Consider the following 14,428-nt stretch of genomic DNA (forward strand, 5'->3'; position numbering starts at 1 on the left):
AGTTATAAAGTGATGATTGTCTGCTATTTTCACCCCAAAGTAACATCTCAGATGTCCTGCAAGCAATGTGCAATACAATATTGCTAAAGTAGTAACCATTTTGGCTGCATATTACAGCTATTTGCACAGCACTTAACAAGTGTGATATGACACAAACTGCTGCTTAGGCTCCAAAGTGTTTTTCAGAATTAAGAATTTCTATATGACTCATTCCCACTGTTATTTTTTTTCCCCCAGTCAAGTACTAATATGACAATCCCCTTCTCCATGGATCTACTCACATAGTTCAACAACCCTGGATTTGCTGAGGTGGCTTAGGGAGCTTTAGCTACTGCTGCCCAGTCCATGGAGTTCGTCCAGGGTCTCTGGAGGCCTGCAAGAAGCCCAGGCAGGGCAGTAAACTGACCAGGCACATAAAGTTAAATATGTTGTGGGCAGGAATCATGCCTCCTCTGCAGGCCAGTACCTGGTGCTGTGCTCTAGGTCTTTCTCAGGAGTGGCTGGTTTGCTGAAGGCGTGTCAGGGATTTCATACGCAGGTACAAAGCATGCAACACATCTGATGATGCAGTGCTTGCACCTTTGCTGGCTCCTGCATCTGCCCATGTTTCTGTCAGGAGGGAATGACTGATGGAAACTTTGAGCCAATTACACCATCATGGGTCCTGGCTGCACCCATGTAGCTGTGTGCTTTCATCAGGTGATCCCATGTACATCTCTGCTAACAGGCTCTCCACCTGCTTCCTCGTGTTACTGAACTGTGATAGACAGGAGCTCAGGAAAGCCAGCCAGACCAGAACTGTAAATGTGCACCAGGTGAGTGTCCCATTTTGGGTGCCTAGCTCTCCTCAAACACCCAAAAAGACCCAACACAGAACATTGCGCTCATTTTCTCTGAGCCTTAATTTCTCCACACGTAAAGTGAGAATACACGCTCTTGTCTTCATAGGATGTCATAAGTTATCAAAGAGTAGAAATTGTGCTTGTTTAGGTCCTCCTCTGTGCCTTAGTGAAGAAAGCAGCAATGCATCCACAACTCTCTTGTTATAATGATGTGGTTTCTGGAAGCTTTGGTGGCCTCCTCACAGCCCAACCACACTTGGCATACACATCTTCTAAAGAAAGGCTCTGGAAAGTGGGAAGGAATAAATGTAAAAATCATCCTAAAAAGGCTCAGAGACCCCAGGCATGGTCACAATTCTCACTGATCAGAACAGAAGGGCTGAATGTATTATGAACCCTTTGCTAGCAATGTGGTCTACTCTAGTTTTTTCTGTTGCATATTAGACCATTTAATACTACAAATGTTAAAGCAATTTCTGCCTTCAGAACTCAGAGCGGGACCTTCTGTGGATTCTCAGTGGAAATGCATTCAAAGAGACGCTAAAACAAACTTGCTCTTCACAAGAACAAATTCCTGTCAGCTTGGGAAACTGCCAGTTGTGTGGCATTAGATGTAAAAGAGGACTTGAGCAACTCATCTCAGACATCCTTTCTCATGCTGCACATTAAAGCTGTGGATGAGTCAGCTCAGCTGAGTAGGAGAACCAGACAGGTTTGAATCACCACTTTTTCCCCATCTCTGAAGCAATACTGCTTCCATGCAAATAATTTCAGCCTCAGAGTTATAAAAGAAGCCCAGTAGTGGTGATTACTAACCTCATACCCCAGAAGGATTTGACTGGTTAATGAAAACGCACAGCTGTTTCATGTTTATAGACACTGATCTATGTAAAAGGAAATGAGCTAATTAATCTTAAAATCCTGGAAATTGAGAAGTATCTGAAGAGAGAGCACACTCTGTTTCAGGGTTTCTCTGAAGCTATGTCTTATTCAGCTCTTTCCCTTCTTGTTCAGATGGATGTATAAGAGGTTTGGGAAACACAGCTGAGGAGTCTGACTGGATAAATGTTTAAAAACCTGAAAAAGAACAGATCCTTAAGCACAGAGAAGGAAAAAAAGAAGTAGTGTGGGTTCCTGGTACTCCATCAGGTGGATCTTAGATTTGTCTTGAGTTGAGCAGACTCTGGAGTTGAAAGCTCTGCAATACTTGGGAAGACACATTAACGCATTTGGAAAGTAAATTGAGAATGTTTATTGACTAAGTGCTATCTGTATGTGTGAGACCACCAACTTTCTGCATTTTACTTATGCTAAAAGATAATGCTTATTTGATGCTTGATTGATTTTTACACCTTTTATTTATCCTCTTTCATCTAGTAATTTCAACCTAAAACTACCTTAATAATACTAAAACTAAATATGAAAGCTAAATAAAACATTTTTTTTTAAAGTAGTTAAGTAGAACAGTTTTGAATTTTTGCAAACAGCTTTATGAGAATTCTGTAAAAGTGCAATTGGGCTGGGATTTCTCGTGAAAAGTTGGTAATATACCTGTTACAGACATTGTACAGTGTAGTGACCTGGAGCCACAAAACTCAGCTGAAATAAGTAAAAGAAATAGAATTGAGAATGACACATTTTATTCGTTTCCTGCAGGATTCATTACAGAACTTAGAAACAGAAAAAGGATGTATGAGACTTTCACAGTTTTTTTTCTTTTTCTATGTGCAACTTTATTCTAATAACTTACTTCTGTTTCTAGAAGAAAAATCAAGAATGAACAAAACCACTGTCTCTGTGTGAGAAATCTCTGGGTGTGTTGTTTTCATTGAAGGAAGCTTTAGCAAGCTTAAGAACAAAATGCTGGCACTCTTGACAAGATTGACGTGTTTAGAAGAGTGAAGGTATGATATATGGAGTATGAGAGGCTTTGTAGTTCAGTACACTCAACCCAGGGAGCCTTGGTCCTGGTTAGACAGAACCTTCAATGTGAGGCACTTAGCTGTGGTCTTAATCTCTTTTGTTTTGCACAAAAAAAAAAGTCGTGCCCAGATTTCTGATTTCAAGTCAGAAGTAACTGGCAGCATCAGTGATGTGGATTTGAGCAAAGATTCTGCTTTCCCTCATGTTTGCAGTTGCCTACAGCATAGTGAGGACATGACCTGTATCCTGAAAGGCCAATTGTCCTTCACTGCCTTCCCTTTCTGGGTGCTCATGAGGACAGCAGGGCGTGGCAATAGGTGGCCCTATTTCACACAATTAATTGAGGAAGATTTGACCCTGCTCTATACAATCAGTCTGCAGTATGTCCCTAAATGTCCCCCCCAAAAATGAGGGCAAACACGGGGCTGCTACAGATGTGATAATTCAGGTTGCTCACAGGCTGACTTGGCTGCTGCAGTGCTGAGGGCTAGGTGCCATCTGCATCTACCCAGGTTAACTCTTCAAAGTTATATGAACTTAAATGGAGAAAATAAATTAACAAGTAAAACAAGGAAAAATTCTTTCTAGGGAAATAGTGTATGGGTGAGGATCCTAGTGATGCAGAGTCCCAGGAAGGTGCAAAGAAGAGCTGCTGTATTGCAAAAACCAGGCCTTTTTAAGCCTGGTTAAAGGTTAAGTCCGGCCTTTATCAGTTACATAGCTTTAAAGCATAACAAACATAAATCAACCAACCACCATACACCATGATGTGAACACACAATGGTTATAGAACTTGTTTTTCTACCCCTAATTCAGCTGAGCCTCTTTCCCATAGTCCTTTTCTACTTAGCCAAAGTACCCGGCCTGAGCCATGATTTTACGAGACCTTCCTTTTGTAAAGTTTTAGCTAACAACAGTGAACATAGCAGAATGTTGTAATTTCATTGCCTAATGTAATAATTTCCTTGCCTAGTCCTCAATTCCCAGTCTGAAATGCATTACTGAATATTTCCTAAAACAAGGACCTTACATAGAACTTCATAAAGTGCCTGGTGCCTACTAAAATAAAAGCTATATATTGACTAAATAGGCACATAGCATCTACATCTCTTCAACCATCACATATTTAGCCTGTTCCTGCAGCCTAGCTACTTTTCCAGGTTTTTTATTACCCACAGAGAAGCAATTAAGACAGATATCCCAAATTCTCATCCTGGGAACAACCCCTATCAGCAGGTTTGAATGTTTGATGGAGAGCCCAAAAGCAGTCTTTGTATTTTAAAGAAAGGTAATATCCCTGGGGTTCTCTGACAAATAGATCTGGATTGTACTTCAATTGTCAGAAGCCAAAGAGTATCTACCTCCTTCATTTCAGTGCTAATAGGGCATGGAAAGCAAAACATGTTTAACTTGCATCAAGCCTCTCAGTGTCTCTGCTTTTTGTTATAAAGAAGTGCTGTGAGATGGTGGCAGGAAAAAAAAACCCACTCCACCTCTTTACAGAGTATGAGAGAAGAGTGCTGCCTTCCAAGCCTAGTTTTTTTTGAACATGAGTGGATTATATTTCCTACATTTCCAGGAGTCTCATATAGGAAAGATTTTTTAATTTCTTTCGTCTTACTTTCCTTTTCCCTTTACTTTCTTCTCATTCCTTCTTCCCTTTTCTTGCTTCCCCTTCTCTTCCTTTCTCCAAGGAACTGGTAAATAAAACAACATGTGGAAAAACCCCTTTATTCTTATCCTCTAATTGGAAGCAGGATGTTTTGTCATTTTTCTGTTAAAGACTCAGATAGGCAGCGAGGTAACTGTGTGGCACTCACAAGAGCTGCTCTGCTCTCATGCCGGCTGATCTGTGCGCAGAGCAGGGCAGAGATTCACCTCTGTGGGAATGAGGTCTGCACAGACCTGCATGAGGCCAATGGGTACCACCTCACCTGCTCCCAGGCCCACCTGCAGCCTCCAGGTTGGCAGGAGGGTGGCTCTGGAGGCCCAGCATTCAGCCCAGACAGGGATGAGCAGGAGCTGGCGCAGGGCACTATGCCAGTGGTGCTGGAAGGTTTCCTCTTCTGGAAAGAGAGTTTTTACCAAGGCATGTAGTCATAGGACAAGGGGCAATGGTTTTAAATTCAGAGAAGATGGGCTTAGATTTGACATTAGGAAGAAATTCTGCACTATGAGAGTGGTGAGGCAGTGGAACAGGTTGCCCAGAGAAGTTCTGGCTGTCCCCTCTCTGGAGGTGTTCAAGGCCAGGTTGGGCGGGGCTTTGAGCAACCTGATGTAGTGGAAGGTGTCCCTGCCCATGGCAGGGGGCTGGAACTAGACGCCCTTCAAGGTCTTTTCCAACTGAAGCCATTCTATAATTTTATGATTCTATTATTTGTTGTGTTGCAAGCTTTGTACCTGCTTATGAAATCCCTGGCACGCCTTCAGCAAACCTGGCATTCCTGAGACAGACCTAGAGCACAGCACCATGTATTGGGTCTGCAAAGGAGGCATGATTCCTGCCCACAAGAAATTTATGTGCCTGGTCCGTTTACTGCCCTGCCTGGGCTTCTTGCAGGCCTCCAGAAACTCTGGACAAATGCTGCGGACTGAGCAACAGTAGCTAAAGCTTCCTAAGCCACCTTAGCAAATTCATGGTTTTTGAACTTTGTAAGTAGACCCATGGAGAAGGGGATTGTCATTTTGACACTTTCCAAGGAAAAAAAAGGGGAACCGATGTCCCAGTAAAGCTGAAGAGCCTTGGTATTTCTAAGGGAAAAAAATGTACAACAGTCCACTGTGGGATGGGTTGCGGAGATATTGGCTGGGCATCCCGGGTGAGTGGATGTGGTGGGAAGCACAGGTGGTGGAGCTGGAATCCGACCCCGTGCACGGCACTTTTCGGGGTTCAGGGCAGCTTCCCTCGTGCTCTGCGACATCTCCGTTCTGGAGGACCGTCCCAGGAGGAGACGAACCGCAGGGCGAAGGGCACGACCGGCTCACGCCGGTCTCGCACTGTTGTTCTCCCAGCTCTCCTGTGCCTTCACCGGAGCGTGATTCCGACGACTCCCCATCGCCACGACCCCTCAGAACTTCTCCCGTGGGGGAAGAGGTGAGGGAAGGAGGGAAGTCTCCGGAGATGCCCCGATACCGACCTGCCTAGGGGACGGCAAGCCCCGGCGGTGCCGCGGAGCGCACCTGTGGGCGATGTCTGCACCGCGTCCCCGCATCCCCGCATCCCTACATCCCGGGCGGCTCAGCTCCGCGCGGCCGGGCGGGCGCTCCCGCCGCTGCCAGGGCGCGCCCCGCGGCGCCGGTGCCGGCAGCGGGGCGGTGCCGGGGCTGGCGGCCGCCAATGGTGCGGCGGGGGCGGTGCGGGCGGTGCAGGAACACCCGGGAGGTGACAGCGACGCGCCGCCCTCCCGGCGGCGAGCGGGCGCCGGCGAACATGGCAGAGGAGCGGCGCTGAGCCCGCGCCGCCGCCCGGGGAAGGGCGTTCGCCGCTGCGCGCTCCGCGTCCGCCGAAGGGAGCGCAGCGCCGCGCCGCCGCGGGGCGCTGTGTGATGGTGGGGGCATGGCGGGGCAGCCGGCGGCCGCGGCGCTGCTGAGGCGGGGGGCGGCTGGTCCCGGCCCCGGCGGCAGCAGCAGCAGTAGCGGTATCGAGCGGGGGCTGCCTCCCTCTCCCCGCTGAGAGAAGGAGGGAGCGCCTCGCTTCGCCGTGCCACCCGCCTCGCCGCCGCCATGCTGCCCGGGGTGGGGGTGTTCGGCACCGGGCTGACGGCGCGGGTGATCGTGCCGCTGCTGAAGGCGGAGGGCTTCGCCGTGAAGGCGCTGTGGGGCCGCACGCCCGAGGAGGCGGAGGAGCTGGCCAAGGAGATGAGCGTCCCCTTCTACACCAGCCGCATCGACGAGGTGCTGCTGCACCAGGACGTCGACCTGGTCTGCGTCAACCTGCCGCCGCCGCTCACCCGGCAGGTCGCCGTCAAGACTCTGGGTGAGTGCGGGCGGCCGGGGGGCGACCCCGCCTCGGGCTCGGGATTCGCGCTCGCTTCGGGCTGAATGGAATTGAACCTCCCCCCCTCAGCGCGGAGTTTTGCCTTCGCTTTACTCTTCAGCCCTCCTCCCTATGCCCCGTGTCTCCGGAGAGGGGCTGGCCGAGCCGCGGGTGCAGGCCGAGGACCGGCGGGGCGCGGGGGATGGCGCTGCGGCAGCTCGGTGTGACATCCCGTATCCCCGGTCCTCGCCGGCGAGGTCCCTCGACACCGGGGACCCGCCCCTCCGCGATGCTCGGGCAAGCCTGTGCAGGGCCGGGCCTGACACCCGAGGGTGCGGGAGGAGGGAGCAGGTGTCACCCGTGTCGTGGTGAAAAGGAGAAAGTCGCGGTAAAAGGGAGGAAATAACCATCCCGCCCGCCGGTTCCCATCCGCGCTTGGCAGGGGAGCGGGGATCCGAGCATCACGCCCGCGCTGCTCGGGGGGCGCGGGTGTCCGCGCTGCCCCCGGGACCCCAGCTGCGAGCCAGAGAGGGAGGCAGGAAGCGGTGACAGCAGAGGAAACGCTTAGTGAAGCTCACGTACAAAGGGAAGGAGGGACTGAAAAAGTAGGCATGCACTGTGGTGAGCTGCTCTGGTTTCAGGCGTGCGAAAGCGGGCCGCATCTCGCTCTCTCCTGTGTGAGCGCAAGTCTGGGCTTTACTCTGCCAGCTTTGGGATCTCTGGTCCTCGGACACTGGCTTTCCCATGGATTTAAGTGGAAGCACCTCTGCAGTAAAGGAATTTTAATTTGTCCCCTCAAATGTAGGTGGCACAAGGTGAAAATGAGAGGAAAAAGCTGTGAGGTGTCATCGCAGAGAGCTGGAGATTTATGAGCCAGGGTGATTGCTATCGCTCTCAGCTTCATAAATGTGTGTGGTGTGTCGTAGTGTTAAATTGTTACTAGCATACTCATTAGAATTAGTCACCATTCAAATGCTGCTAATATTGCAGCCAGCTAGTGTTTTCACCATTTGAAATGATGCAATTAAGAAAATCAAGTCAATACCTAACAAAAAAATCCTGCCTCAAGTACAGCGTAGGCATTTGTCTGGAATCTTTGCTCAGTGTTACTTTCTCTACTTGGAAATGCTTATTCTTTAAGTCAGAACACTTGCTTTTTCTTTTATAATACACTTGACTTTTTCCTGAAGATGCTACACTTGCACCAGAAGCCTGACTTGCTTGCCAGAATGATATGTGAATGAATTTGTAATATAGAAATATATATCCCACAGAACAAATAGAAAGGACAGTATAAGGTAACAAGGTTCCACATTTGACACACATTAATTTGGTGACAATTGTGTCAGTTTTCCTGTGACACACTCTTCCTGCAGGTGTTGCTCATGGAGGCGTCCGGGCTTGCCTTGTGCTCTTAGAGGTAGAGTCCCATGAGATTTCAGGCAGACACAAGGTATCTGTTAGAAGAACAACATTTCTGAAATAATAAAGAAACGCAGTTGGTATGCTTTCTCTCAGAGGGCCAGACACATACCTAGCATAATGTTTTGTCCTTCTCTGAGTATTTGCAGATTAAAGAAGAAAAAAAAGTCTGTTCTCAAACATGAGTTCAATTCATGAATGGTTCTGTGAATTGATGTAGCTGAGATGTTAATGGTAACTTGCTGATGCAATCTGCTAGCAACAGACCAGAGGAGGAATAAAGGTGTTTTCTCTCTGTGTATTAGAATATCACCATTCCTGGCTCCCTTTCACCTCTAGTTAAAGGGGTTCCTCCCTATTCTAAGCAGGCGTTATTTGTGTGTTGTAGGGGTAATAAATTTTGTGTAAAAATGCATTGAATAGTCATTAAACAGGAACAAAACAGGTTACAAGATGATAATGTGCAACATCTGATAAATTTTTAATAGTGTTTTACTTAAAAGATTAATAAAAGAAATATATCTTGGGCTACAAATAACTCCTCTCACAGTTATCTCAGAGGTAAATTTTCTTAATTTTTTTTTTTTTTTAATACAGACATTGGGTCTATAACAATGAAAGTTCTTGCATGTTCTTGTAGGTGCGAACAGGGAACCAGAGAGCAGGTCCCAAACTGCTGAGAGGAGTATCTCTCTGCTGGCAGCTCTGTCTGCTGGTCCTGCTTGCCCTTCATGGCTTGGGAACTGCTGTGCCCTGGAGTGATTATTTTGCTTTAATCGATCGATTTTCTGGTTTCTGGGAGAGACTGCAATTAAGTGGGAGATTCAGAAGTCTCTGGTAAAGAGGGGCAATGTTGTATAGACTGAGGAAAGCAAATGATGGAAAAACATTCCTTACTCTTGAAATTTCACACAAAAAATATTATGTAGCAGCTAGTGTTAGGACATAGATGGGGATACCAGAGGCTTTGCAGATAGAGATTTCAGGACGTCTAAACATCATGTCCTGCATTGCAGTAGAAGAGGTTGAGAAATCATGAGTTGCTTGTTAATAACATGTATATCTGGCTTCTCTATTACAGAGTGAATGTCTGGCCTGGGAAGAGACAGGGACCAACTTTTCTTTGGAACCCATATTTTATTTTAAATGGTCTTGTTTCCCAAAGCTGTGTTGTCATTTGGTGAAGTTTCATTATTAAAAAGTGAAAGCCCAAGGAAGCAGTTGGTGGTGTTTCCATCACCCATCTAGAGCTGAGTTTACCCTGTGAATTTGCAGCACATTAAGTCCTGTCTGGCCTATTCCTGATGCAGACTCCAGAGGTGAAGGTGGGGTGAAACAGGTGTCCCCACAGCTGTGTTTAACTCTGGCCACTCAGCAGGAAGGACTCAGTTGTTTTGTTTTCACTGATGCACCCGACATGGAGATGTTTTGCTGCTTGACATGTGTTTTTGGCACAGTGGCCCATCAACTTCTGTTCAAACAGAAATGTATGAATACATGCCCCAGCTGAGGAAGTCCCCAAAAGGTGGCTTCCTGGCAGCTGTTGAGGGGAGAAAATGGGAGAAATAAAGCTTCAAACTAGCCCTGTTAGCTTTTCCTCTAAACCTCCGCTGCCCATCTCTATTAGAAACAGGTTCCTGAGCTCCATCTGACTCTATGGTAGTTTTTTTAGGAGTAGGATCAATGTTGGGCAAGCCTTTGCAACCAACTGGGAAATCAGGAGAGAATTGGAAACCAGGCTGGTTTGAACAGTGACCAAAAGCACAAATAAAACCAGTGGTGTTTTTTGTGAAAAATACTGATGACCTCTGTCACTTCTGGATAAAAGGAATCAAATTCCTTGTTTGCTTCTACAAAATGGGCCTGATTGACCTTTTCCCTTTCTTGCTCCTGGTCTGCCCTGCTCACTTAGGAGCTCTTTTTTTTTTATTATTGCTTTATATTTGCTTCCTGGAGCATAATACAACACTGATGTCCTGACTGACTTGCTGCTTGGTGGTCAAGAAAGATCAGTGGGTGATTATTAAGGTAAGCATTGAGAATAATGCTGCTGTTGAATAGGGGTGGTTTCCCTTCTCACTGAACTGAAACATTCAGTGCGTTTGCTAGAAATTGACCTCTTTTCCCCTCCCTGCATGCTTCAGTAGTACAGTTGTATCCCAAGCCCGATCAGGCAGGGGAGATGAGTTTGCCTAGAGGAATGAACTATGTCACCTATTGAGTGCCTATTTGTGCCCAGCATCAGAAGAGCTGCTAGTACAGACAGTATGATTTGAGCCTCCACCTAGTTCAAAACTGTCAGCACATGACTTTTCCCAGTGTAATTCCTCCTCAGTCAATTAGATATGACATTCTTCAGATCCTGACTGAAACACTTGCTTTGTGAGACTGAGTAGCTGCCACATCAGGTGAAGTGATTTACTGCGTGTGGTTCTGAGAAGACCTTGGTGACATTTCATCTTGAAGGCACAGATGTTTCTATGTGCCTGGTCCTCTTGGTGTTTGCCTCAAGTCAGCTTGGGTAAAGAGAACTTATTCCTGAGCTCCACATGCTGTGTTTCTGGGGAGCAAATGTTTTGCTTTTGAGAAGACTCAAGTACCAGATGTTTAGCATATCTCTGGAGATGTTATCCTTGATTCTATTTACAGTTGTTTAGCTTACTCTTTCATCCCAAGTTAAGGACAGGAACACTGAGCTGTGTGTTGAGTACTTACTGCATGTGTTTGCAGCCATGTCTATGTAGCATAAGTTTTTAAAATGTTTATGTTGTAGTAGTGGATGGTAGGAGTCCATTCTGCCTGGGGACTACACAGAGTATGATTTTCCCAGCCCTCCAGAAGCTGCTCCTCTTAAGGAGCACTTAAAGTTTTTTGCTGATTGGTAGTTCTTCTATACTTGATCGTGGTCATGAGGGAGCATCTTTATTTAGAGAGGAACATAAATAGTACTGCTCAGATCCTTACCTTCCCACCCCTTCACAGGAAGCATTGGCACCACACAGGCATGCAGTATAGGCCTGCTGTCCAAAATGTGTTTGTGAGAGCTCCTTGTTAAAGCACTGACCGTATTATTGCTGTGTCTGTCTCTGAGGTGGGAGGAACATCAAGCTGCAGTCAAGTAATTTACAGATCTGATGCAATTCTAATTAATTTCTACACTGCTCTGCACCCATGCAAATCAGGCAGAAGTTAGGGTTGTAGCAGTGGATAAAACTCAGTCCAGAGTTTATAAAGCATTAGGATTCTTGGGGCAGAGATGCCCTATTAAGGGAAAACATTATCATGACTATTTATTATTAATAGCAATGTAATTTCTGTCCTGTAATATTGAGTTTAAATTTGACCTAACAGCAGTGACTTTCAGCAGAACAGCTCCTTTCAGCTCCTGTGCTTGGAAGGCAGATGACTTTGCGGCATATTAAATGTGAATTATGGTCATCTTAGTGCAAAAGAAGTCAGATGAAGTGCTGTCTATCTTTAATCAGCAGAGCTAGCAAAGGCTGTGATGACTTTTTTTTACATTTATTGTAAAGGCAATCCAAAGATCCTGCTGGCAGTCGGCTGGATGTCATCTTTCTACTCAAGTGAGGAAGGTATACCACAGAAAATGGCATCTAACTCTTCCGTTGACCTTTTTCTCTCAGACCTTTAATGCCAGCATTATTCCTGTAAAATTCCCTCAGAGATTTTGGGCCTCTGAGACAGTTGAGGTAAAAAGTCCAGTGTTCAGGTTTCACAACAAAACTAATAAAAATAATAATAAAAAACCAGAAAACCCCCCACCTCTTGTTTCCTTCATGACCTTCAAATCAAAGGTGTGTTTTCATTTTTTTTCCCAATTGCTTTCTTCTGTGTGAAAGTAGCCACCAGTTCTATTGTTACACTGGTAGAGGGGTTGGGAGGCCAGAGTGGACCAGACTTGGAATACTGGGGCACTGAGCTCGTGCCGTGATGACACATTTAAATTTGCCTAGCCTAGAAACCAGTCAGTTGTGATGGAAGAGGTGGTTTTGAACAGTGCTAGATATGAAGATCCCACTGTGATCCTGTGTCCAGTCAGGTCAGCGTGTGTTGCTGCATTTTTTCCCTATTTAAACAGAGTGCTTGGCCTTGGGGATCCCAGGATGCTGTCTTCAGACCAGTGTGGGCAACTGAAGTGGGTTGGGCTGAATCTGCTCAGGTTGCCTGCAGGTGTAGCCTTGGCCCACGGAGCTGGAGGAGGGCAGATGTGGAAGGCAGCCTCTCTCAAGTCTGTAGGTAGGTTACTGTCTGCAGTCAGATTTCACTGTGCACTGTAGGTGTTGGGTTGAAACAAAGGGCAGCCCAGGCCCTCAGCAGCCCCACTTCTCCCTGTGATTTAAATGGCAAAATGTGCCAGAGCACAGACACCCTTCTTCATCTGCTTGACTGCTGGGGCCTTGGACCTTTGGCATGGTGAAGTGAAGAAAATGAGAGCAGTGCTGACCTCTGCCAGTGTTTGATTTGATCTGTCACGCTTTGTTAGGCAGAGCCCATAGTCGGGGGTGATACTTGGAAAAGAAATCTTCCTTTTAATGCGTGTGTCAGGGCTGCTGCTGTCTGTTTTTCTTTTTTTGGTAAATCTTTATGTAGGCAAGTCCTTATGACCTTTATCATTTCAGTGTGCTTTGAACACTATTGTGCTATTCTGCTCTTACATTGTGTTAGCAGTGGTGGTAAATGCAGCTTTTTTTTTTTTTTCTTTACTATCACTGGTGCTGGGAAAACTCATCTCTTCAAAGACTGGTGCACACCAGGGCTGTGTCCAGCACAGGTCCTCTCAGGGCACCCTTGCCAGTGCTAACAGTGACAAACCAGCATTAACAGCACAAAAATACCTTGATTTGGTGTTACAAACAGGTAAGTAGCTCTCTGGGGCATGGCTTCTGGCATGGCTGAAGAAGACTTGACTAGTGTGAGTAAAGTAAAAAAGGGCTGGGAGTAGTAAAACACCTCCCATGAATGAAGCAGGTGTTGGTGCTGAAGGTGTAGAGTGCATGTCTAGCCTTGTGGCTGTGCTAGTGAGGATCTCTTTTCGTTTTTCACTTGTGTGATTATCACATAGACAATATCTTGTGCAGCTGTTTTTTAAATTTTTGTTAAAATGGCAGATGTGTGCTGTTGCACAAACAGAAAATGGGCCACATAGCTCGATTCTATGAGAAGATGTGAGAAGGTATTGATAAAAGCTGTATTTATACTGCTAGAGCTGTGCCCAGGCTAAGTATTGTAATTATTTAAGTGTAGAGTAAATTATTTCACTCAGCTCACATGGGAAACATCAGAAGACAGATTTTATTATTGTTGATGTTGTTGTTATTCTTTCTTGCATTGCTTTGTGCCTTCATTCTTGACAGAGAGGCACCACTGTGATGGCCTGCTGTGGTACTGAGCTCTCTGATCCCTCTGTGTCTTTGTCTTGTTGCTTGGTTTTAGGGGCTTGAGTTGCTGAGTGTTCAGTGGTGCAGGTAGATAAAAGCAAGGACTTGCAAGCTGCTTCTGTTGTTCCAGATTTTGAAAGAATACTAAATAATAAATAAAGGAAGAATATGTAGGTAAATGCAGAGAAGGGAAAATATGTTGAACAAATAAAATGACTGGATTGTCAAACTTCCAGAGTTGCCTCTTTTCTCTCTTTTTTTTGTTTGGGTTTTTTTTTCTTAAAGCCCTCTCATGCCTGAGGTGACCGAGGTTTGCTGTGTGCTCCAGACATGGATAGTTGAGCACAACCCCTGATGTAGGCAGACTAAAAGCTCTGCAAGATACTAAACACGTTGTTCTATCTGCTTTTGTTTGAAAACTAGGTAAATTGTGTTAGAGCATATTGCAGCTTACTGTCCTTTTCTTCATACGTGCAGTAGCTTTTGCCCATTGTGCTGTAGTGATGGCAGAGCACCAGGAGTGAAAATGGAGTTAAATTTCCAGGATGGCCAAGATGGGTGTTTTTCACAGGCCACTGCAGTGCAACAACCCCCTCCACTGTTAATACCTGTTTGCCACAGCACTATTTCTAGTGGTTATGAATTGTTCTTGTTGCTTCAAACCACTGAAGCAGAAGTGTTTACCCTACAGTTTTTTGTTTATTTTCCATGTAACAAACTCTGAGCTCCTAAGAGTGAGCTGTCAAAGTCAGTGACTTCATTTGCAAGGTCAGCATGCATGCAGATAACAAAACCATACTCCTTAAAAAAATTATTTCAGGTGTTAAATCTTGATTTAAACAAATTTATTTAAATGCCTGTATAAT

The 14,428-nt window shown here is 45.9% G+C and overlaps 1 protein-coding gene across 1 annotated transcript in view; it reads left to right on the forward strand.

The window, feature by feature from the left end:
• Positions 1 to 6,181: 6,181 nt before the first annotated feature.
• GFOD1 (Gfo/Idh/MocA-like oxidoreductase domain containing 1) overlaps positions 6,182 to 14,428 on the forward strand; it is a 69,371-nt gene continuing 61,124 nt past the window's right edge. The window contains exon 1 of the mRNA XM_059852194.1: positions 6,182 to 6,741. Within this exon, the coding sequence (XP_059708177.1) occupies positions 6,489 to 6,741 (253 nt within the window). The 5' untranslated portion in view covers positions 6,182 to 6,488. The remainder of the gene's footprint in view (positions 6,742 to 14,428) is intronic.

The sequence above is a fragment of the Haemorhous mexicanus genome, chromosome 1 (assembly GCF_027477595.1).
Source record: "Haemorhous mexicanus isolate bHaeMex1 chromosome 1, bHaeMex1.pri, whole genome shotgun sequence".
Lineage (NCBI taxonomy): Eukaryota > Metazoa > Chordata > Aves > Passeriformes > Fringillidae > Haemorhous > Haemorhous mexicanus.